The 23,425-nt window shown below is 44.0% G+C and overlaps 1 protein-coding gene across 3 annotated transcripts in view; it reads left to right on the forward strand.

Moving 5' to 3' along the window:
• tns3 (tensin 3) overlaps window positions 1-22,874 on the forward strand; it is a 32,831-nt gene extending 9,957 nt beyond the window's left edge. For 2 of the 3 annotated variants that reach the window (XM_008300383.1, XM_008300382.1), the window contains exons 7-27: window positions 73-185; window positions 652-712; window positions 909-984; window positions 1,080-1,209; window positions 1,464-1,529; window positions 2,756-2,857; window positions 9,024-10,214; window positions 13,784-13,941; window positions 14,026-14,164; window positions 14,250-14,333; window positions 16,381-16,510; window positions 16,692-17,227; window positions 17,322-17,408; window positions 17,503-17,634; window positions 19,461-19,556; window positions 20,046-20,123; window positions 20,306-20,383; window positions 20,609-20,777; window positions 20,856-20,924; window positions 21,157-21,186; window positions 21,288-22,874. In XM_008300383.1, the coding sequence (XP_008298605.1) occupies window positions 73-185; window positions 652-712; window positions 909-984; window positions 1,080-1,209; window positions 1,464-1,529; window positions 2,756-2,857; window positions 9,024-10,214; window positions 13,784-13,941; window positions 14,026-14,164; window positions 14,250-14,333; window positions 16,381-16,510; window positions 16,692-17,227; window positions 17,322-17,408; window positions 17,503-17,634; window positions 19,461-19,556; window positions 20,046-20,123; window positions 20,306-20,383; window positions 20,609-20,777; window positions 20,856-20,924; window positions 21,157-21,186; window positions 21,288-21,432 (3,670 nt within the window). In that variant the 3' untranslated portion in view covers window positions 21,433-22,874. The remainder of the gene's footprint in view (window positions 1-72; window positions 186-651; window positions 713-908; window positions 985-1,079; window positions 1,210-1,463; window positions 1,530-2,755; window positions 2,858-9,023; window positions 10,215-13,783; window positions 13,942-14,025; window positions 14,165-14,249; window positions 14,334-16,380; window positions 16,511-16,691; window positions 17,228-17,321; window positions 17,409-17,502; window positions 17,635-19,460; window positions 19,557-20,045; window positions 20,124-20,305; window positions 20,384-20,608; window positions 20,778-20,855; window positions 20,925-21,156; window positions 21,187-21,287) is intronic. The other variant, XM_008300384.1, reaches the window with a different exon arrangement.
• Window positions 22,875-23,425: the final 551 nt, after the last annotated feature.

Raw genomic sequence — 23,425 nt, forward strand, 5'->3', positions numbered from 1 at the left:
TGTTTGTTGCTGTGGGAGTGTTCCTAACAGTCCTGTCTAATGTTAACCTCCACCGCTGTGCTTCTCTGTCAGGTACGTCTGGATCCTCAACAGTTTACTGAGTGGATCCATGAAGATTAATGCCTCCCCCTTGTTCCTGCACTGTGTCATCCTTCATGGGATACCGAACTTCGACGCCACAAGAGGTTAAACTCACACTGTTTACGGCTACACACTGCTGACGCAAAAAAAAAATCTTGAGCGAATTCAGACACAACCACATCAGAGCTGCAGCAGTAAACAAAATTGAGTCTTATCTGAAGTTTATGTTCTCTCTCTTTTTCCAATACATACATGCAGGCTCAGACAGACACACACAGAGGTTGTGTACATAAACACAACTGAGGAGAGGAACTTCCCGGTTCCCAGTAAAAACCATGGGAATCCACACATTTGCATGTTCGCATTTAAATTACTGTTTTCCCGAATTTCCCTGAAACAACAAAGGCTCTGGTCGCATCACGCAGCTAAAACCTCTTTCTCACAACAACAGCTTATCACACTTTAGCTGCGAGCAAAACAATCTGAGAAACTGCTCTTGAATATTGGACCCAACCGGCTCGTTATCGCATTTATTCGAGACTTCTTATGTCTTTCTTTTTTTTTGTCTAGTGTGCCGTCCCTACATCAAGGTCTACCAGGGAATGCAAGCAGTGTATTCGTCTGGAGTCTAGTGAGTAGCTCACACATGTGGTAAACTAATTTGAACATTATTGTGCACTTCAAAGAACGCTGGAATACTTTAAAGCAGTTTTTCTGTTTAAGCCAGTTTAGTGTTAATTTAAATTCCGAGTTACTGCTTTCTGTAAATATCTGTAATTGCTTCCAAACTGTGGCTCACTTTGACAGACTTCTCTGTTGTTTTAAAGTCACATTGGTCCAGGCCACAGAGACCGAGTGTGCATCAGCCTGGAGCCCGCCCAGCTCCTGAAGGGGGACATCATGGTAGGACAAAAAAATAAAAACAACACAAGCTGCATTTTTAGAAATAGTAATATTGGAAGTCATCACTGTGTTTTGTTTTCTCCCCCCTTTTGTAGATTAAATGCTACCACAAAAGTGACGTAATCGCAGAGCGTGAAGTTATTTTCCGGCTGCAGTTCCACACGGGAGCAGTGCAGGGTTACAACCTGATGTTTGAAAAAGAGGACATGGAGACTGCCAACAAAGGTAGATGTGTGAAAAAAAAAAAAAAAGCCTTGAGAGCAGGTCTCGACGTGCCGCCGCTAGTAAACGGCTTCTCCTTTGCTCCACGCAGCTTCTGCAAGACTCAGTCTGGACTTAATTTAGACTTGGCACTTTCAGACCGATCATCTTGTTTTCCTAAACATGTTACGTGTACCCAGAGAGTCGTACGCACCATTCATCTTTCCAGTTCTGAATGAAGCACGCTCACGGCATTCCTGTGTTTGCTGACGTTTCAGATTCCAGATTTCCAGATTATGGGAAAGTGGAGCTGGTGTTCTCCGAGGGACCAGAGAAGATCCCAGGTAGATTCTTAACTCTTCAGCTTTTTTTTTTAGGAAGTTGCTCGAGGGAGAGGTAGTTGGAAAAGCAGCGCTGGCTTCATTCTTTTTTTTTCCTTTGCGCTGTCCTGTGCTCTGGACTTCCCCCTCTGCCCCCTGGTGAGAGGGGATGTGGAATGCTGCAGAGGGGAAATGTAGTGTGAAGTGTGTGCTGACAGAGAGGTAAAGAAGCTCAGCATGTGCTGCCCCACAGGAGTGAAACTGTACGGGTCTATTTGTCCGTATGTGTGAGTTAAACACATTTCAGAAGTATAAGGATTCTAGGAGCATCATGGAAAACTAGGGCTGGGATTTTAACGCATTCATTTCAATGAACTAATTACAGAAGAAAAAACACGTAAAAAAAATATAGCACATTTAATCGCACCACATTTTTAAGCGTCAATACCGCAGTATAATAAGAAGATTAAAAAGCACTGATTTCCACTACTGTGCTGACGCTACTGCAGCCTAATGATCATCGTGCACTCGCACCGATGCGACCACTTGAAATTTTAATTTGCAAATGCCACCATTTTGGTTGCACTCTGGAGCCCTGATGCACACTGAGTGACGTCAGAAGAAAGTTTAGTGAACAGTGATGGAAGACGAGACCACGTTGAGCTTTTTTAAAAATTTCCCGATTGCAGCTTGGATAAGAGCGTGGTAAATTGTGCAAAAAAAAAGTCTTAAAATGCTGAATATAATCGCTATAATTCCACTTTGAGTTGCACAGATCTAGACGGATGAAAAGTGCAGATGAACAATAAACATTTTTGTTCTTTAAGTTCACCTTTATGTCTGTTCATTGATGCAGTCGTCAACCAAAATGTATTTGAATTGAAAAACTTTGCTTATTGTGCCAAATATTGCTATTTGATGAAAATGTGATTAATTCCAAAGCCTCTCATTAATTTTTTTAATTGTGTCCCACCACTAGAAAAGGATTCACAGTAAAACCCTGATTAAACTTGTTTTTATTTGTTCTAATTATCCCATAAAATGCTGTTTTTAAACAAATAATAAAACCTGCTTTCGTGCTAAGCTAAGCCTCATATTTAGCATGAAGGCATGAGACCATCTTCTCATCTCACTCTTGGCAGAAGTATTCAGGGAAACTGAAGCGCTGCACTTTTCTTTTATTTATTTGGTGATAATATATATTACATACCTAGATTAAGCCATCCCATAAATGTTATTCTTGGACCCAGGTGCTGACAGGTGGCAGAACGGAGCAGATGTTATCGTGGACTACAACACCGCGGATCCTCTGACCCGCTGGGACTCGTACCAGAACATCTGCGACGGTGAAGGTACTGTTGCTGCGCTACATGTCGGTTGCTGCAGGGCCAAGGTCGACCCGATGAATCAAACACTATCTGAGCAGAGATAACAGATTTGGAAACAGTTTATGTGGGATATTGTTTTGACCCTAGATGTAGCTCCCCACCTTTCTGTGCTTATTACTTTCCCAGCTTTCAATGTGTTTTCTCTATTTTTGCACTGACACACACACACACAGCGTCTCTCTGAGGGGAGTTAACATGGCGTTGAGGGACTGCAGCGTGATTGCTTTAACATCCAGTCACCGGTAGCTTATGTCGCAACGGTTATTAATGGGAATTTGCTTATGAGAGGAGCAGGCTGGCAGGTAGAGCTTCAAAAACAAGACTTTACTTGAGATTGCAGAGCGATGGAGTGTTGTTTCTGTGCGACGGCTTAGGGAGGGGTGTTGTTGTATGTAGGGAATGCTGGGTTCAGAGGAAGAGCAGTTAGTTCTCAAGAGATTTCTGTTTTGTTGTTTCATGAAATGAATAGGCATGCTTTAACCATCCCACACACACACACACACACACACACACATATATACTCACACTCAGAGCCACCCTGTCGGGGCGTCCCGTCCTCGCTGTGGTTGTTTCTCTCCACTCGACCACAGAATTCACAACAACCTCCCAGAATAGAGCAACGTGGTGGCGGCATTAAAGCCCAGATCCACCCTGTTCCACTATTCATTGAGTGTTTTTATAAGTTGGACTTGATGAAAATGAGCGGCTTCAACGTTTTCATTTAAAATACCCCAACAAATCCACATAGAATGCAATGAAAGTGCAGCCACTCGAGTTTAAGCGTTCATTAAAAGCAAGACAAAGACATCAACAAAGGAGCTTTCTTTTCTCTTGCTTTCTGTCTTTCTGCCGTGATTCCAGAGCATTCATGTGGGATATTTACAGCCTTGTTTTCTCATGTAAACACTACATCTGAGAGGGAAGACTCGGAGCTTTGTTGGAATTCTGCATGTACTTACCAGCAGCCCTCTAGCGGGCCCGGTTTGGCCGTCGCTCGGAGGCCGGTCAGGAGGAGGAAGTCTAGAAAACAGTTTTGCCACTGCGGTGCTAAAGGTTGTGAAAAGAAAACCTCATTTACTTCAATGGCTTGTCTTCAATTGCCCGAGTGTGTGTTTATCCCCACGTGTGAATTAAGAGTTGAATTTTAAAAGATTGTTTTTCCAGAAAAGGTTGTTTACTCGAGTTTATTGCCGAAGACAGTTGTTGTCTTTGTGTGGCGGTAAGTGGTGTTTAGGTAACGTCTGAGATGTCGCTTTGTTGTCTCTTTGGGATCTTTTGAGGAAGTTTCATTGGTTCAGTTTACACTAATTAGAAAACTAAATCTTTTTAGCTGTTTACAGCCACGCAGATCGTTTTGTGATACCTCGCTGTCAGATCTGCCACCGCAATACAATGCAGATGATTTAATTTATGAGGCTAAAAAGTATGATTTCTATTTATTTCCAGACGAGTTCATGGACCGTGCTGTCAGCAGTTTTTATGAGGACTATTTCCTTTTATTAAAATTCCATTAAAACTGGTCACGGCAGTAAATATCTAGACTCCAGATCATAAACTAGAATAAAAACTCTCCAAAAATTAGAGCCCATATTTAAAAAGGTGGCCACTTTAAAGACAATTAAACTATTTAAAAAAAAAAAATTTTTGTATTTTTTTTAAATATATTTTTTGGGCTTTTGCCTTTATTTAGAGCAGTGGAGAGAGACAGGAAAGGGGGGAGAAGAACGAGGGAGAGATCTGCAGCAAAGGGTCATGAGCGGGATTCGAACTCACAACCGCTGCGTTGGGGACTGTAGCCCCTGTTCATGGGTTGCCCGCTCAACCAGGTGAGCTATACGGGCGCCCCAATTAAACTATTTTAAAGAGAAATTCACAATTTTTTGATCACATGACACTTTTGCAAACGCTGTGATAAACTGAATAAATATATCAGTAAAGCACAAGACAGCCATCACATGGAGGTAGTTCTCCACCAACAGTTGAGTATAAGGAGCATTTGACCTTAACTTTAAGGCTTAGCCTGTAAAATCCTGGAAAAGACTTTCATTTAAGTCCTTATAGGTAAGCCTCACTGCTCAGCAGGCATCTTGGTAACGGCCCAGGCAATCCGACCTTTATCTAAAGTGAGCCATAACTGCAACGTCAGTGGTCACCAGGACATAGAAAACAGCGTGTATAGAATCACCAGTCTGACAGAAATTAGCTCAACAGGTTGGTGACTTCGCCCTTAAATAACATTTTTCTGACAGGTGATACTTCTGCTGCCTTTGTGCAGTTTCAACTGCGTGTTTCCCATCCGGCTGTACGATACAGTATTCCAGAGAAAACATGTATTATATCCCGGTGCATAGCATGTCAAATGCCACAAATACCAGCATGCCCTATAACATCCGGTCGCATTTTGCAGAATCCAAGCCAGCTCACTTTTCTGGAAATTCTGACTCACAGTCCTCTGCACAGCAAAAGATTCTTCACATACATCATTGTGTCTCATGTGAGAATTAAAAAGGCTTTAGCTGCCTAAAGCACAGAAAGCACGAGAGATTAACCCTTACATACTGCTCAGCTCAAATCAGACCCGTTTTGACATTTGACAGCAGTGACAAAGACTCTAAACATCATTCTTTTGAAGTTTGAAATTTGATGGCTTTTCCTGAAGTGACTCAAAATACACAAAAACTTACACTGAGGCTGTTTTTTGTGTCAAATTTGACCCGCATATCCATTGACATGGATTTTAGATCTACCAGTGTGGGTTATGTCAAGGAAAATGGAGGTTTAAGGGAATCTTGTTACTGTGAGACTGTATAGGCCAGGGATGTCGAACTCTGGTCCTCGAGGGCCGCAATCCTGCATGTTTTAGATGTGTCCCTCTTCCAACACACCTGATTCAAATGATCAGCTCATCATCAAGCTCTGCAGAAGCCTGGTAACGATCCTGATCATTTGAATCAGGTGTGTTGGAAGAGGGGAAACATCTAGAACTTGCAGGATTGCAGCCCTCGAGGACCAGAGTTCGACACCGCTGGTACAGGCCATGTTTAAGGTGTATTTTTTATTTACATTTATTAATGTGACATGGGCTATTTAGACATTTTAAATAGATCTACAGTTTAAAATTTGGTATAGACACTAACTATGAGGGAATTCTTGAAGGGAATTTATAAAATATGAACAGCAGGTAAAGGTTAAGATGGATGTATCAGCAAAACCTGGAGGCGCAATGTTATGACGAATTTGTACGTCCCAGTTGTGTTAAACTGCATGCAGCGTTATGCTTTTTAAGGGTAGCTGTTGTGTGTTCTCAAAGTGAAATGAAAAAATCTGATATTTAAAATGCAGCCATAGATATCTACTGAGGATTCTTGGAAGCAGTGAGTCTTTTCCTTATAATGTCCTCAGATATATAAAATGTCACCTTTTGTGTGTTGTGTTGCTCGTGTCCAGCTGTTTGCGTTGCTTGAAAAAAAAAAAAGGCTCTATGGTTTGTCCAAATTAAGGGTTGTTGTTAAGAAATGTTGTTTATTAGTTAGAATTTCAAGCACCACTGACATATTTGTATTCGCTGTCTTGTTGTTGAAATAGAAGCGAAATTCTTTGTGATAGAAATCTGAAAGCAAATCAGACGTCTGCCTGACTAGATGCTGCTGAGGCTTAATAAGAACATAGTTTACACAAATGAAGGCTTCCAGTTGGATAATGGCGCTTCCTCAGTAGTTTGAGCCTCGCTTTGTCTTCTACATGTACAGCGTGTCCTGTGCAAACGGCACAAAAGATTTTAAGAGATGTAATTCCCAGTGTGCCGACATCCACACACATGTAGAAGCCTGGGCGGAAGAAAACCAGGACGATCATCATCATTATGCTTTTGACTCACATTTCTGGCATTCGGGGATGGTAGTAACTGAGAAGGAATGGAAAGGGTTGGGTAATTGCATAGCCATACACAACCAGACCTCCTCGTGTGATACGAGAGCAGCTTGAGGAACAGTTGTGGCTTCGCTGCTCTCTGCACTGTAATTGGTGGATTATTCAGGGACTGACCGAGCCACAACAGCCGACGAGATGAACGCGAGATAGAAATGGTTTGGGGTTTTTTTTTTCTCAAGTTCACCAGCTAAGAGCATGTTTGGTGAACCAGCTCTGGCTTCGTTAATGTCAGTGTAATCTGCGATAGGTAAAACTGTTTTTAAAACAATTCTTCAACCCCATAATTGGGTTTAAAGAAGGAAGGAGGGGGGGCACATCTGTTTTCTTGCCAGTATTGTACATATGAGGATAGCAGGCATGTAATTTCATGACACACGAGAGTGAGAGAAAAACAACTCGGCTGCTGCTTCTCGTGCAAATCGCCCAGAGCTGCCTGTAGAAGCTAATGATCGCCTTAATTAAAAAGTGTCTTTTTACAGAGTGCAAATGTCTTGAGCTGCAGGAATGTTGTTTTCATTCTCTGATCCTCTCCGGGCCGCCCTCTCTCTTTCTTTCTTTCCTTTCTTTCCCTCGTTTTTTCCCCCCTCTCCTCTCCCCAGTGGGGTAGTCCCCTAATTCAGGGCAAGAGGTCGGGTTACTGGCTTCCTCTGGCCCGCCTCCATCCTCAAGCCCCGCCCCACTTGTTTACATTCCTCTGCCCTTATTTGGAGATCTCAAGGTCCCCCCCTTGTGTAGAGTGCAAACACTCTCACCTTCTCTGCAGAGAAAGAAAGCAGGGCCAACTTATTCCAACTCTCTTGACTTGCCCCTCGCTGCCATCGGCCGGGGTAAGAGCCATGCATCGCCTGCATCGAGTTTTGCTTCGCTGCAGGTTGTCTCACCTGGCAGGGACAGCAAAGGTAAGAGATTTTTATCCTTGAGACAAATGGGTGGCCAAGAGAGGGCAGGGTTTAGAGAGTGAAGGGAGGCACGATGATGACAGGGCCGACGGAGAAAGATGGCCGGCACGAAGGTTCAGAGGTTAAAAGGCTGCTTTGCACCTTGCTAGGAGGAATGTTGTGAGAGGGATTTGTTGGAAAACTCCCAGTGGGTCTGACCTGCATGGAGCCCTGAGCCGAAGCTGCAGGTTTGTAAGGAGGGGAGGGGGGCTCCAGTCATACATACAGCAGCTTTCTGAGAGGAGGAGGTGGTGGAGGAGGAGGAGGGGGAGCTTTTATCATGCGTGTCTGGTATTCAGATCCTCTGGTCATGGTTTGACTGAAAGGCAAGTACTTAAGGCGGTAGGTTGAGGGAGAAGCGTAGGAGTCATGTTCCAGCTTTCTTTTGTTGAAGCAGAGGGAGAGTGACAGTGAAACAGCAGTTCTTACTTACTTGGCAGCAGCTCCGCTCGCCCGCACTCGGAATCCGTCTCCAAACCCTCATTTTGCAGAAGTTTAGCAAGACAGAACCTGATTTTTTTTCAAATTATTTTTTCACGGTTGTCGTGATTTGACTCTGATTGCAAAATGAGTGACCTTTGCGATTTTTCGTCTACTTCTGAGGATTAAGGAGATTGTTTGGACATATGCTGGGGGTCAAGGGGCAGGCGAGAGGGAGTAGGGTGGCCTAATCACAGCGGGGTGAGGAATGCAGGGGTCAGACGAGATCCACAGCCCGTCTGACTCTCGGAGCAGCGTCCAGGAGACTCTCTTATATAACCTCCTTGCATGAAGAACACGTCTGGCTGCTGCACATGCTGCGCCGCTACTGAACGAGAGCTCTGACAGTTCACCTGGTGGCCCGTTGGGAGGAGATGAATGGAAGGTCTTTTGAAGTAGGCTTGAATTACGACATGAAAAGCAAGGATTTGGTTCTGCTCAGTGTTGCATTTTTTAAATCTGACACATCTAATTAGGTGAGTTGTCTTAATTCAGCAAAGTGACTCACAAGATCTTCTCCCTCACCGTCTTAATGCCCGAGATATTTGTGGTCTGTGTTGTCTGGAATGTTGTCTTGATCAGGTGAGGCGTGACTATATGTGAGCTTCTGAAAGTCGGAGGTCTGTGGAATGACGTGACCGTGCATGTTAACAGAGTCTTGTTTTGTTTCGTGGTCTTGTGCCGTTTGTGTTCGTCTGTGTGAGTCCGTGCCGTCTGTGTGTCTCTTGTGTGTGCCCATACCAGCTGACTGTATGAAGCGCTGCATCTCTTCTATTTTGCAGCGCCACGCTCTCAAGGCCTAAGCCAGGACAAAGCGGCTAACAAGAGGAGCCCCAACGGAGGAGAGGCCACGCTGGGCCGAGGGGCTCGCACCACCTCCGCCACCTCTAGCCCCGACCACAGCGACCACGCCCTCTCCGTCAGCAGCGACTCAGGCCTGTCCAGCACCTCCCTGTGGGCGGACAGACCCACACCTGTGACCACCACCACCACCACCACCGCCAACACCGCTGCTACCGCCGTAAAGGCCAACCAGGGACCCAGCCAGAAGGAAAAGGTGCAGCTGAAGCGCCTCCTCAGTGGTTTCGGCCTCGAGGATCCATCACCGGAGGAGATGGATGATCAGGGCCCTCGGGTGGGCATCCAGCAGACAGTCCCAGCACAGGTGCACATCAACGGAGACCCACAACCCCGAGAGAGGGAAACGGACATCCTCGATGATGAGGTCATTACAGGTCACGATCTGCACAGCGTGGACAGCTTAGGGACCTTATCGTCCTCGTGCCACAAGAGCAGTCAAAACTCCCTGCTGTCAGACGGCTTCGGGAGTCCTGCAGGAGAGGAGCAGCAAAGCCAAAGCCAGCATCACCTCCACCACGCTGCACCTCCTCCCATGGAGGAGTATGAGAGGTCCTACGCTGAGGCCAGAAGGGGCTGTCTGAGCTCCAGGAGCAACTCAGTGGCCTCCTCTAATCCCAGCAGCGCTCCTGTGCCCAAGCAGCACGTCTACCGACAGGGGAGCTACTCCACTCAGTCGTGGGTTCGCCAGCAGCAGATGGTTGCGGCACAGCAGTTCGTCTACATGCCCGAGGACGGAAACGACACAGAGAGGTATCCCGGGAGCAAACAGGGGAGCAGTTTACCCAAAGCAGGCCTGCCCATGGAGCCTCAGGGCCCTTCAAGGGACACGACGGCGCCCCACAAAGAACAGGCGACGATAAACAACAACAACAACAACAAACGGGACGAGGAGTTCAAATCCCTAACCATGGACATCGACAACTCCATCGACCAGCTCAATCAGCTGATCATGGACCTGGACCCCACGTTCGTGCCGGTGTCGAGCCACAGCGGCTCCATCAAGAGGAACGGCAGCGCACACGTCAACGGCTCGGCGGGCAAATGCTCGAACGGCATCGATCTCAGATTCAACAATAATAACGCGGCAACCCTGAAAAACACGCAGCAGACAGGTAAGACAGTCAGACAGTCTGGGTGTGGTGATGGTGGTGATGGTGATGATGATGATGATGGTGCGGCCTGGATGTGTGGTTGTGGAAATAAATGTATGACAGTCTTAATGAAACCAGAGAAACTGTTTACCTAGATACGATAAATAGACACTGCAAATATATGAGTAATAAAATCACCGTGTCAGGAATATGTGAACCTGGAGAGCTTCTCTCCAACAGCAGGAGCTCATCCTCCCCTTCACTACAGAGTTAACTCCACGCCTCCTCTCCCTCTCCCACCTGGCGTGTTTTAGTGGCAGAAATAGCAGGGCTGTTGCCAGGTTTTCAGATGTTTGCAGTATGTTTCTGAGGAAAGAGCGCCGTCCAGACTTGTCTGTATAGCTATCTGAGTACAGGATCAGTATGGTGCATGAAGGGAGGGAGAGCAGCTGTCATTAACCTTTTCTGAACGTTGCTGTCTCTGAGAATGTAGAATATAGATATTTACAAAACCAGACTGTGCAAAGCTGTTGAAGTTTTCTTGTATATCATTTATGTCATCTATTTCTCAAATCTCGTAGATGCTGTTCTATCTTTTCTCATGTAGCGTCACCCTCCATCTGCCCAGACTCATTTCTTTTTGAGCTCGTATCCATGATGCGTTACTAAAATATCTCCTCTGACTGTTGTTGTCAGGTTTCTTGAGCAGAAGTTATGCAACATAATGAACCTCCAGTAGATAACCACGAGTTATTTCCTCTTCGTTCATGTTCAGACCGATCCCGGGACCGTAGTCGGAGGCAAATTCTGCAGAAGAATTCACAATATGTGTTTCTGTAACTGTGCGGCCGCTTCCACCCACGAGCTGTAAAACTCGTCGATGATGGGATCCCATCTGTTTTTGTTTCCTCTGCGGCCCGTGGACGGCGATAAACGTGATTGGAAAAACATCATGTGACAACTTGTGTTTTGATTTCGTGACTATCTGCTGCAGAGATTGTTCTTTTATCAGATCTGGCTCGCAGTCGCACAAGTTTGATGCTGTTTAATAAACATACGTGTTAACTGAAGAATATTTATACGAGGTGCATTTGCACTAAAAAGCCCCGCGAGGTAGAGGAAAATTCAGAAAGCTGTCTGGGTGCATGAATCACACGTGTGGTTGCAGAGGGGAGGAGGAGGAGGTGGGGGCACATATGGGGAGGCCTGAGGAATTTCCAGGAGAGGAACAAGTGAGCCCGTAGGCTACGTGTTTTCCATTCGACTCCAAAGGCATACCTGTCTGCGCATATCCACTACACGGAAGCACCATTCCAAGAAACAAGAGCCAGAAGCTCTACCTTTGCTAATTTGCGAATAATCTGCAAGTGGATTGTTCGCTTTTAATGTAGGTTTTCACTGGTGACAGAAACATGAAGCAAAAAGTTGTTTATGGTTAAAGACGGCTGGTTAGGTTGTTTATGAGGTATTTATCACGAAGGTTCAGAGGAATTCATTCTTGTCCTTTTCTGCTGCTTGCGATGTTTGTGTCCGGCGTGCATGCTGCTCGACACCATCACGCCTTTTTCTTTCGCTTGTCGTGTCATTGCATGTTGCTTTCCGCTCTTTCGCTGACTCATCGCTTTATTAAAAAGGTGAAGAAAAGAAAAACAGGAAGAAGGAAACATTTTACAGTATTTGTGTTTTTAGAATGAAACAAGGGTCGGATAACAGAAATGATCTCCACTGGAAGCTCAACAACAGCCTGCAGGAGAAATGTGGCCCAAAACGAACGTCTTTATACTGTTGAACGTGAATTTAGCACAATAAATGCAATGCGTCTGCATTTGCAGGTGTTGTTTGTTTTGAGATTAGAGTTCCATTTATGAGCTACTTTTCTTTATTGATACTGCTTAAAAAAAAGTACATTCTAGTGTAAGAAGCCTCTTTAAGGTGGTTTGGTGACATGGAATCATCTTTCACAATATACTGTGCTTAACAAATGTATTAAGCATTTCTAAGTCTAATTTGTTTAGAACCGTTTATCTACATAGACCATCCAGCATCATGAAGTGCTTTTATTCACACTCAGCTCTCCACATTTTACCATTTTGGACGGGAAGGACAGATTTCAAACTGAATTCACCTTTTTATACCCAAATCTGAGCATAACCAAGCATCACATTCAACCACTAAAACTAACTTTTCTGTTCATAAACGCAGGTAAATAACTATAATTTGACATCTTAGCCAAGAAAAAATAATCTGCTTTACTGGTATTTTTTTAAAAACAGTACATTTGAAAATTAATGGATAATGACAATAATCATATTTTAACATTAAAACATCATTTGGGTTAAAGAGCTTCTACATACTGGTGTATTAACCATTACAGAAACATACAATATGATTTTGCTAATTACCAATGCTGTTAATTTAGAGCCTGACTTTGGGTGGTGGTTTAATAAATTTGTTAAGCACTTTATATACATACAGAACGTGTGTATTTAGATGTACAGTATGTTTCAATGTATTATACTTTAAAGAAGTTTAGGTAAGAAACCATTAATGATATAAAAACATCACACAAACTACCTCAGTGGAAAACCAAATCTTATTGCACAATGCTGTACGTGTTCTATTTCCTGTCCCTATTGTTGGAGTCACATTAGGTTACAGAGACGATGACGCTGGAAGGACTGGAGAGGATGCTTTTTGTATCATCCGTGCACATTTCTTAGCCAACAGACAGATTAAAAACAATCACGCAGATGTACGTATATAACGAAAGTGGAGCGTGTGCAGAGAAACACTGCCACTGTCTGTGTCGTGGATGCTCAGACTGAAGTGAGTAATGATCCCAGGCATTAGCACTTCTGCACCATTAGCATTCTTCAGAGTTGAGAGGTCGGACGCTCGCTGGGAGGGCTCAAATTAACACCCCGGTGCTGAGTGGCAGCGCTCCTCAGAGTAGTCACAACATTGAACTCCCTCCTCCACCCCACCATAACCATCACCCTCTCGCCCACCAGCCAGACCCCTGGCATTCCTCAGCTGTCCTCTCCAAACATCACTGGAGGCAAACCCTGAGCGACCAATTAACATGCCACCAACTTATTTTTTTCCTTTTTTTTTTTTAAATTCAGCTGAATCACATCATGAGGATGTATAAGATTCCTCACATGTCACAGCAGCTTGATGCAAATGAGGCGTGAAGGAAGCAAGACGAGAAATATAAAAAGTACAATAAGGCTAAAAATAAAGCTCTGGACACCTTTCACATGTGCAGATGAGGCATGATGAATTAACATATGGATATGTGCAGGAATATAAATGATAAAGTGTTAAGAGTAGCTTCGATATTGTGATATACGATAACCACAAAATGCATTTCATTAACACTGTTATATTGCTCAAGCTTTATGCCTTTTGAGTTCACAGACATTTCAATGCATAATATTGGAAATAACACCTTCCTAAAAGCCACCAAAGGTCAAAGCGCTGCTGTTTTTCTGTTCTGTGTTTTTATGCTTTTTTTTTTTAACCTCCTAGGAATCAGTGATGCCCGTAAACCCGTTTAATGACCTCCTTGTTTACCTGTGTGTGTCCAGCTGTCCAGTCCGGTGAGGTGCGAGCAGGCGTCACCAGGAATCTAAGCTGCCAGAGGAGGGACGTGACGGATCATCCAGGCTTCTGTAACTCAGGCTGGGGTGAGACTGAGGAGTACCGGGGCCAGGGCACGTATTCCCCCTGCGTGCCACAGTCACAGGTAAATATAGCACGCATGCACGCTGGATAAAGCTTGCAAATAAATTACATTATTAATGTATGGCTCTGTTCTGTGTGTTGCTAGCTGCAGCATTCCATGTTGTACCGGAGCGACAGCGCCGATTTCAGAGCGCAGGGCCCGGATGTGGACAGTGGAGTGGAGGCCGGCAGCGACATGACTCCACCCACTCCCGCCTTCCCCATCTCCCCTCCAACACCTTACGGTACGCTTTGCTCTGTTGCCCAGGTTTGTTTTCTTCTCATCGCCATTTGGGTTTAATTAAAATCCTCCTCCTTTGTGTTTTTCAGTGAAAAATATGTCAGAATTTACTCACCTGAGGCAAACCTCGCCTCCCAGCGCGCAGTCCTTCGGAGGCTACAGGACAGACCATGGTAGGTTCAGATCTCTGGGCTTGTTCTTATGAGAAGGCAAAACCTCACATGAAAAGTATATTAACATGCTTTTAATCTGAAAGAAGAAAATTATGTTTCATTGTGAACATAACAGCATCTTTAAAGGCTGGACTTGAATGGTAGCCTCTACCATTACTCTATAATTTGACGTTTTTGTTTTTTGACTACACTTTATTTGTAGTTTTTCATTTTTTCATATACATACACACACATAAACACACACACACACACACATACACACACCCTCCACCCACCCACACCAAACAAATAAAAAAAAAAAAATAAACGAACAAACAAAACCTCACTCACACAAACAAGCACACAAAAAAAAACATCATCAAACACACAAAAAAAACAAAAAAAAAAAAAAACACAACACGTAAGAAGAACGACTCGTGTTTTTACAAAATAAAAAAAGAAATCAACCAACAGCAGAAAAAACAGCACCTCATCAAGCCAGCAAATAAAGGAGGGAGATCTAACTGAGAAAAAAGAAGCAGGAACAAAAAGCAACCAACCGACCTCTAACCAAGCCAACGAAAAGGAAGCAAACAGAAAATAAGTTATTTAATTTATTTTTTACATGTCCTCTATTGTTCTTTTATTGTATTTGTGGTTTATTTTTCTTCTCTCAAACAATAAGACGCACTCGTTGACAAAAAAGACACGCATTGAGTGGGTGGTAATTGCCAGAGTCCTCTTTCATGTCTGCCCCGTGTCTGCATGCTTGGATCCACTGTGTCATTACAAGCGGAGCTATTTTGGGTCCCCGCTTTGCTTTTACCTAATAACGGGTGCATTGTTGTCGGTGGAATTTTGAAACACAGGCTTAAAACAAAGACGTCTCATACATGCGAGAGCAGGGGGATTCCTAACCATTCGCAGCCCTGCGTGGTTGGGTTTTGAAGAATGCCTGCGTGGTCATGGCCTGCAGAGAAAACTTTTCTTTTTTTTTTTAAAGACCTATCGATGTTGCTCTTTGGATTAAAACTGAGCTGTTTTTTGTGTGAGGTGGAACACACCCTGGTTGTAACAGAGATGGGAACAGCATTTATATTTATTTATTCTTTTAGCACCATCCTTCCAAACTTCTCTCATGTTGTTGTTGTTTTTATTTTTTGTTGCTGCACAAAATTGCCCAAAAAAATATCACAACTGGTTTCAGATCCGTCCCATCACGATGCACCAAACCATTACTTTCATTTTCGTCCCACGTTGACCTCTCGTTGGACGTGTTTCCATAGAGATCTACAGTATGTCTGAAGGCCCCGGAGCAGATATGTGCCCCTGCTGTGCCTCTTACTACCTCAGACACCCAGGCAAGAATCCCTGCATTCAGTCCTGCCACATCGCCATGGTTACTGTGGGTCAGGAGGCATGGCACAAAAAAACTTTTCTTCCCCCATGAAAGTGTCTCTGTGTACACAGAGGGGAAACGGGGACAAGAAGAAACTCTTTCAGCGTTTGCACCTCTGGTTCCTATAAAAGTAAAAAAAATCTGGCTGTGAAGACGGAGCTGGAACACGAGCCTTTAGATTTGTTGACGTCGGTGACTTCAAACTATGACTGATAGGCTTTTATGGCGGGAGGCTTTTAATTTCCAGCTGCAGTCAAGTTTGATTTGTTGACTGCGTGGGTTGTGGCAGCGGTTATTAGTGATTGGTTTTTATATAGATTGAATAGCCCGGCTCAAAGCCATGCAGACAGCTTTCATTACATTATTGATTGATTGTTGCTGGAAAGAACCCAGAGCTTTTTCCCAGGGGATTTTTTTTTATTTTTTAATGCGTTCTCTCTGGCCATTTATTCTCCATATTATACAGGACTACTTGTTGCAGCAAGTTTGTTTTGGCTTGTGTTGACTTAATAGGTTTGTTTTCTGCAGCTTTTCTCGATATAATTCTCTCTGCGTACGTGTTAGAAGTCAGTCATTTTTACATTAAGCTAAAAAAAAATATATCCTAACTGTGAATATGTCCATGAAGCATGCTTGAAGTGTCTTTTTTATTTTTTGTCTCTCTCGCAGAACCCCGGGGATATCCAGAGATCAGTCATGTTGGAGTGGAGAGTTTGCCAGATTCCTCCATCAACTGCCACAGGACGCTAAGTTCTTCACACTCTGCATCTATTGTTGGGACCATTCAGCAGACAGACAGGTAGAGATCTTTTAAAAAAGCAATATCAGCCATCGTTTACCACCAGAAGGAAAACAGTATTCGTTCTCTACAGGATCGACCATGCTAGCAGGCCTTTCATATTAATTGCAAGCCTTTAATTTGAACGATAACACCAGCAATATGAAGTGTTCATTTATGTTGTCCTTTCTCGTCACTCCAGCTCATCCGTGAGCCAGTCCTGGCCAGAGCACCCGGCCCTGACCCGCCACTCCTCTCTGAGCAGCTACCCGTCTGCCAGGCCGCCGGCGCACCACGCTATGTCACTGGACTACGGCCACCACTCTCCACCCCTGCACCACCCCCACATCCACCCGGCCCCCAATGCCCACAGCTCCCCTCGAAGCAGCCAGCGAAGCCGCATGGCTTGCTACGCTCGCAACCGCAGTCCCGCTCAAAGCTTTGACGAGCAGGATGACTCCGGCCTCGGCTACGGCACAGACTGTCCAAGCATGGGTATTGACAGGGATCTTTTAAGCTCCATGGATGGGCAGAATCAGTTGCAGACGCCCCAGATCCAACCCCCACTTCTGCCTGAGAAGAAGAGGGCGTCAGATGGGGACCATTCGCTGGGAACAGCCTCTCCGGCCCTCAGCGGCTTCTCCAGTCCCCACAGTGGGAGCTCCCTGAGCATTCCTTTCCCCAACGTCTTGCCTGACTTGTCAGCTCAGACACCAGGCACAGCCTCACCTCTGCCAGGTAAGCTAAGGTCTGTTAAAGAAGCTAGTGGCCTCATGGGTGCCACACGGCTTGATTTTATCGTACACTGTTAAATGCTGCTTGTCTTTTCCAGATGTGCTGGCCAGCAAGCAGGTTACTGTAAAATTTGTGCAGGACACATCCAAATTCTGGTACAAGCCAGATATCTCAAGGGATCAAGGTAGGTGTTCAGTCGTCACTTTTGTTCCAGAGTAATGAAGAAGCAAGACATTTTCCCAGTCAGCCTCACCAATCTGTTGTTTCTATTGCTTCAGCTATTTCAGTCTTGAAGGACAAGGAGCCCGGCTGCTTCATTGTGCGAGACAGCCACTCCTTCAGAGGGGCTTACGGTCTGGCTATGAAGGTGGCTACACCGCCTCCGTCAGTTCTCCAGCAGAGCAAAAAAGGTGAGACAGATGTGGTAAACAAAAAAAAACCAGACAGCTCTTTGTTGTAAGCAGTTGGTTCACACAATGCAAAAACGCCTTAACTGTCACTGTGTGCAATTGACCAAAAACGCATCCCGAAATCACGATGCTTCCACCACCATGCTTCAAAAAAGGGTAGATGAAGGACCTCCAGAACAAGATCCAATCATTGCTGGCTCAGTGTCTAGACCTGAACCCTGCTGAAAACCTGTGAAATATCATAAAGAAGAGACTCGCGTTAAGCCTAGCTAATGTACAAGACGCCTATAGCTAGACATGTCCCTTGTATTGAGTTAAAAATAACTCAAATAGACAAAGTTTCCTTTCAAAACAAGGAAAATGACATTACACTTCTTTAGAAAGCACTAGATAATCCACTTATCCTAAAAACAAGCAAAATTTTCAATCCACATGTGAGATTATTCCACTTGGTTCGTGTGATTTAATTTTAAAATCAAACCCAATTTGGTGGATGACTGAAGCCTTGTTGTCTGTTTCTTTGAATGAACAGCAGTAAAAGAAAGAATCGGGGAAGTCCACGTCTTCTGGCTTTCATGGAGAAGACTGATAACACCATCATGTCCTTAGAGTGATGCTAATTTCCTCCTGCTTACAGGCCTAATGCTAAGCTAGGCTAAAACCCCTCTGACTCCTGCTCAGTGCTTTTAATTATCGCGGTTAAGAAGTCAGAGATTGGTCCAGTCGTACGGACGTCCTGGGAATCATGCATAACAGTCCCACACAAAGCCGTCTTCAGTTACAGCCCACTGTACTCGCCTACATGGCTGGAACCTGAGAGTCCCTCTTTCTGTTTGTGTGTGAACTCTCCTGGGCATCATGAAGCTAAACAGACCTCTATTGCCTGATAGTCTTAGATGTGCAGCTAATGTTTCACCCTTTAACAAAAGCTGTGCTGGGTCCATAAGCCTGCTCTGATCCCAGGGCCTTCTTCCTGCAGGCTCCCTGCCCCACATAACTCTCTCCATTACAGAAGTTATATCCCAGGACTGGGGTCAAAACGGGGTATTTGTTTGGTTTGTTTACTGCGTAGTGTGTTGGTTTAGCATATTTAGAAAATAGAGGGAGGGGTTTTTTTTGGAATGAAGACAAAGTCTGGAGAGGAATCTGGCCAAACATTCTCTGGCTACGTTTCAGCGTGAAAACAAAGGCTGATTGAGTGATGATAGAGATTCACACACAGCGTTTTCTTTTTCAAAAACAGGTTCACGACATTAGATCCTGCACAACATGTATCAGAAACCAGTCAGATTATTTGGTGGGTATATTTTCTGACTAGAGCAGCCCACAAGGATGTCCTCCTGCCCGACCCGCCGCTGTGTTCAGCCCTTTCCCCCGCTCACACCTGTGCTTTTGTTTGCCTTCACCCCTGTGCAGTCCAACAGCACCTGTGGTGACATCATGACACAGTCCAATCTCCACATTCTGAGCTTGGGGCAGTGTGACTCCTTATAAGTGTGAAACCCAACCCACCTCAAGGAGCGGCCTTTTCTTAGTCTTTGTGTGAAGACATTCCTCACTTAGACTCCCCTCTGTACCCCCTCAGAGGCACTTCCGCTGAATAATTATCCATTTAACCTCTGAGAGAATGAATGTCGTGATTTAAAATGCTGCGTCGAACTCTTTAAGGCTTTGAAATGATGTGCGGCGCTGAGATAAATGGTTGGAGATGCTGTGCAGGCCGGAGTAAATCTAGCGTGTCAGATGGAGGGCGGTCCACAAACTAGTGCGAGTGATTATTCACCTCTGTGTATCTTGTCTTCTATCTGCTTTCTCTTTCGTAACAGGAGGAGATCTATCCAATGAGTTAGTGCGCCACTTCCTGATCGAGTGCACACAGAAAGGAGTGCGGCTGAAGGGTTGCCCCAATGAGCCTTATTTTGGTGAGTTAAACCTCTTTGGCTTGCAGCAGTGACACCATCTGGCTGTTTGGGTGCATTACAGCAGGAAGCAAGAATGTTTGAACAATACTGCCTTCTATTGGTGTGTAGTGAACTCTACCAGTGTGGGCCACTCAGACTAGTGCACTTATAGCTGAATCCTGTGGTATCGTCCTGCCTCGGTGTCTGTATTCTTGGTTAAATTGGTAGCAACCATCCAATTTAACATTTCCAAACTATCTTAAAGATACATAGGTGATCCATCACATTAACAAGTCGCTCATTCCATTGATCTTACATTCTTTAAATATGTTATTGTACTCTGTGGTCCTTTTTTTCTCTCAATTCATTACATGTTTTTTTCTTTTCTTTTTCTTTTAAAGCAAAACTATTGTGTAAGATTTCGGTAATGATACCAGAAACAGAGGCCGGTGTTGCAACACAGCATTAAATCTGGCTCTAATTTAGATTTCTTATGCTTTTGTTTTACAGGAAGCTTAACTGCGTTGGTCTGCCAGCATTCAATCACTCCCTTGGCTCTGCCTTGTAAACTCATTATACCTGACAGAGGTAAATCTTCACACACACACATCAAATTTAATTTCTTGGAGAAGATTACGGCAAGAGTACAAAATAACCATCACTTAAGTTTTGCAGCTACCCATATTTCTGGCAATTTAGTAATTTTATCTCTTGATGCAGCTGTTATGGTTTCTGCTCGGTAATCTCACTGATGTTTTTCTTCGTCGTAGATCCCCTTGAAGATGTTGTGGAGAATACCTCGCAATCAGTCACTAACTCCGCTGCTGAGCTGCTGAAACAGGGCGCAGGTAATCAGGCCTCTTATGTCACTCGCTACGAATAGACGTTCTGACAAACAGATGACGGGACCGTACACAAACACTGACACAATCCCTCCCCGTGTGCGATTCTGCGACGGTTTTTTGGAAACGAGCCACTATCTTCCCGGGGCCCTGTTATTATGCGCCGCGCCGCTCGATCCGCAGCTGTTTGCACAAATCCAAGCGTTTTGCATGTTTGTTCTGTCGCTGCAGCCTGCAACGTGTGGTACCTGGGCTCCGTGGAGATGGAGTCGCTGACGGGCGTCCAGGCCGTGCAGAAGGCCACCGGCATGACCCTGAACGCCAACCCTCCGCCCACCTCCACCGTGGTCCACTTCAAAGTTTCTTCTCAGGGAATCACCCTCACCGACAACCAGAGGAAGTAAGCGCCACGCAGACATTTACGCCACTCACGCACGCAAAAGAGCCGCTTTTCATAACCTTAATTTTCTCTCTTTAGGCTCTTTTTCAGGAGGCATTACAACGTCAACACAGTAATATTTTGTGCTCTGGATCCTCAAGATAGAAAGTGAGTATTGTTGATTTAATGCTGGAACAGATGCCCACATGCCATTTATGGGTTCGACAGTAGTTATTGTTAGAGAAGCCTGTTATTATTCTAATCAGCTGTTGGGAAACAGAAACAAAAAACCCTGAAAAACAAATGCAAATATCACTGCAACTGCTAATTGTAAATATGCAGATGAAAAAGTAAGCTTTAGCCAACACTATTATCCTTTTTTTTTTTTCACTGCTCATAGGTGGAAAAAAGATGGCTGCCCACCAGCAAAGTAAGTATAATTTTGCACAACCAGAACGCCGTGACTATTTTTAAAGGCACCGTCAGACGGATGACAGTGCTGCTATTAACTCCTGCGCACCACTTTTGCAGAATCTTTGGCTTTGTGGCGAGGAAAACTGGCACTTCCATGGACAACATATGTCACCTGTTTGCGGAGCACGACCCCGAGCAGCCGGCGAGCGCTATCGTCAACTTTGTGTCCAAGGTGATGATTGGCTCGCACAAGAGTAAGTAGGACAGAGCCGGTCGGCCCGGACGGAGGTTTGCTAAGAGTAGAAACGACGAACTGAGCAAAGGACTAAATGTAAGGACTGAAGATGGCGATGGCCTGGATATAAACCCTGGATATTAACTGGATGTTACACACACATGCATAATGAGCACCGGGATGTTCAGTGACGTCTTTTAACAGAAAACTATAAATTCCTTTCTATTCTGTCAGTATACTTTCCACTGTAAGTACTGTAAATTAGACAAGTAAGACAAAAAAAAACACTCATACGAAATGTGGTTTCTACTGGTTTACAACTGTACTGTCTCATTCAGTTCGATATAATCATCATCAACATAACACAAAGGCTGCTTTTCTTATCCACACATAGCATTTTATGGACAAATCAAGAAAAACCCTATGTTGTTGCATGTAATGTTTTTATTTTTTTTGTCTAATATTTTACCAAAACAAACTTCTTTTAAGCTATTAACAAAGTCAAGTTGCAGAAGCACCTCTCTGCTGCGTGAGGAGTTAATGACGTGCTAAAGCAGCACACATGCATAATCTGGACTTTGGTAGCGGCTACATCGCATACAGAGTTATGTTATTTTAATCTATGCAATGTCAAATGTTTTATTTTTTTAAAACCGAGGCCTTTCTGTACATGTGTACGTGGCTCCTTTGAACCTCTTTGAGTATGACCACTCGGGAAGCTGTCGGCGATGTTTTAATGAGCGTGCGTGCGTGAGTTGAAATGAGAGAAATCGTAGAAGAATATTTTAATTAAACCCTAATATATACACTGACTGGACACAGTTGGTTCAAACACATCAGTACTTTGTGTAGGTAGAAGTCGGAGCTGCCATTTTTTATTTTTTTTGGTCCTCTTTTTATCGGACCCACAGCTTCTAAACTTGATGCAGCCTTTCAGTATCAGTAATAAGTTTTCACATTTAAATATTTTAAAACACACACACAGGCTGCTATATTAATAAAACAAAATGCCCTCATTGAGAAAGAAAACCTAGAACAAAGAAAGAGCTCAGTGCTGGAACTGCTCCAGTCAGATCTGACACGCTCTGCCAGTCATCTGTCAATGACGTATACAATCCACTTCCTCTGGGAAACGAAGATAAAGCCGTTCATTTCCCCAGCGGATTGTTTGTTTGCTTTGTATATGAGATGATGATCATAGATTCCTTTTTGTGTGTCTGTGAGAGTGTGTGTGAGTGAGTGTTGGGTAATCATTTTATCCACAGAGGGACTTAAAACCACAACAAAGCTGTTGGTGTTCTCGCATTAATTATGTACACACTCGTTATCATTTCCGTGACTTATTATCTGTATCTCATGCGTATCTCTTCCAATACTGTGCCTACATGTGAACGGTTCATTTGTGTATTGATGCTGCATTGTTTGATGTGTTCTGTAAATAAACGAAATGAAACATTTATTTAACGTTAGTCCGACACGTAACTCTGTTAAATGGTTGTTTGTTGGTTTCTGTGCGGATGGAAGATGTTTAATTCTTTATAACTTAAGAGGCTTCAGTTGGATTTATTTTATTTTGCACAGAGCCGGGTTGGTTTTTAGTCCTCGTTGGGTTAATTAGCTTCAGGTTTAAGGATTGTTAACGTCGATATCTAACAGAGCGAGAAATAATTTCGAAAAACTTTTCTTTTACCGTCATCTTCTCTCCACCTTTTTGTTCCATCTCAGTAAGTTTTTCTTCTATTATTAAAACTGTCTAATTACACAGCGCCTGGCACACTTCTACTGTTTTGTTCCAGCTTTGTCACAGGCCTGACTGAAATATCGAAAGCCAAGACGCTGTGATTTGTACGGTTTCAGATTCCAATCTTAAGAGGAAAATTACAAATCAAATAAAAGATAATTTAAGGTAAACCTTGGAAACTTACTAGAATTTGGAATAAAGTTGCTTCATATGAGTTTCTAATGACAGGATCTGCTTTGTCTCAAGTCTCAGGATGGTTTTTTGAAGCTTCATTGTACA

The sequence above is a fragment of the Stegastes partitus genome, unplaced genomic scaffold (genome assembly GCF_000690725.1).
Source record: "Stegastes partitus isolate 25-593 unplaced genomic scaffold, Stegastes_partitus-1.0.2 Scaffold1530, whole genome shotgun sequence".
In the NCBI taxonomy this organism is placed as follows: Eukaryota; Metazoa; Chordata; class Actinopteri; family Pomacentridae; genus Stegastes; species Stegastes partitus.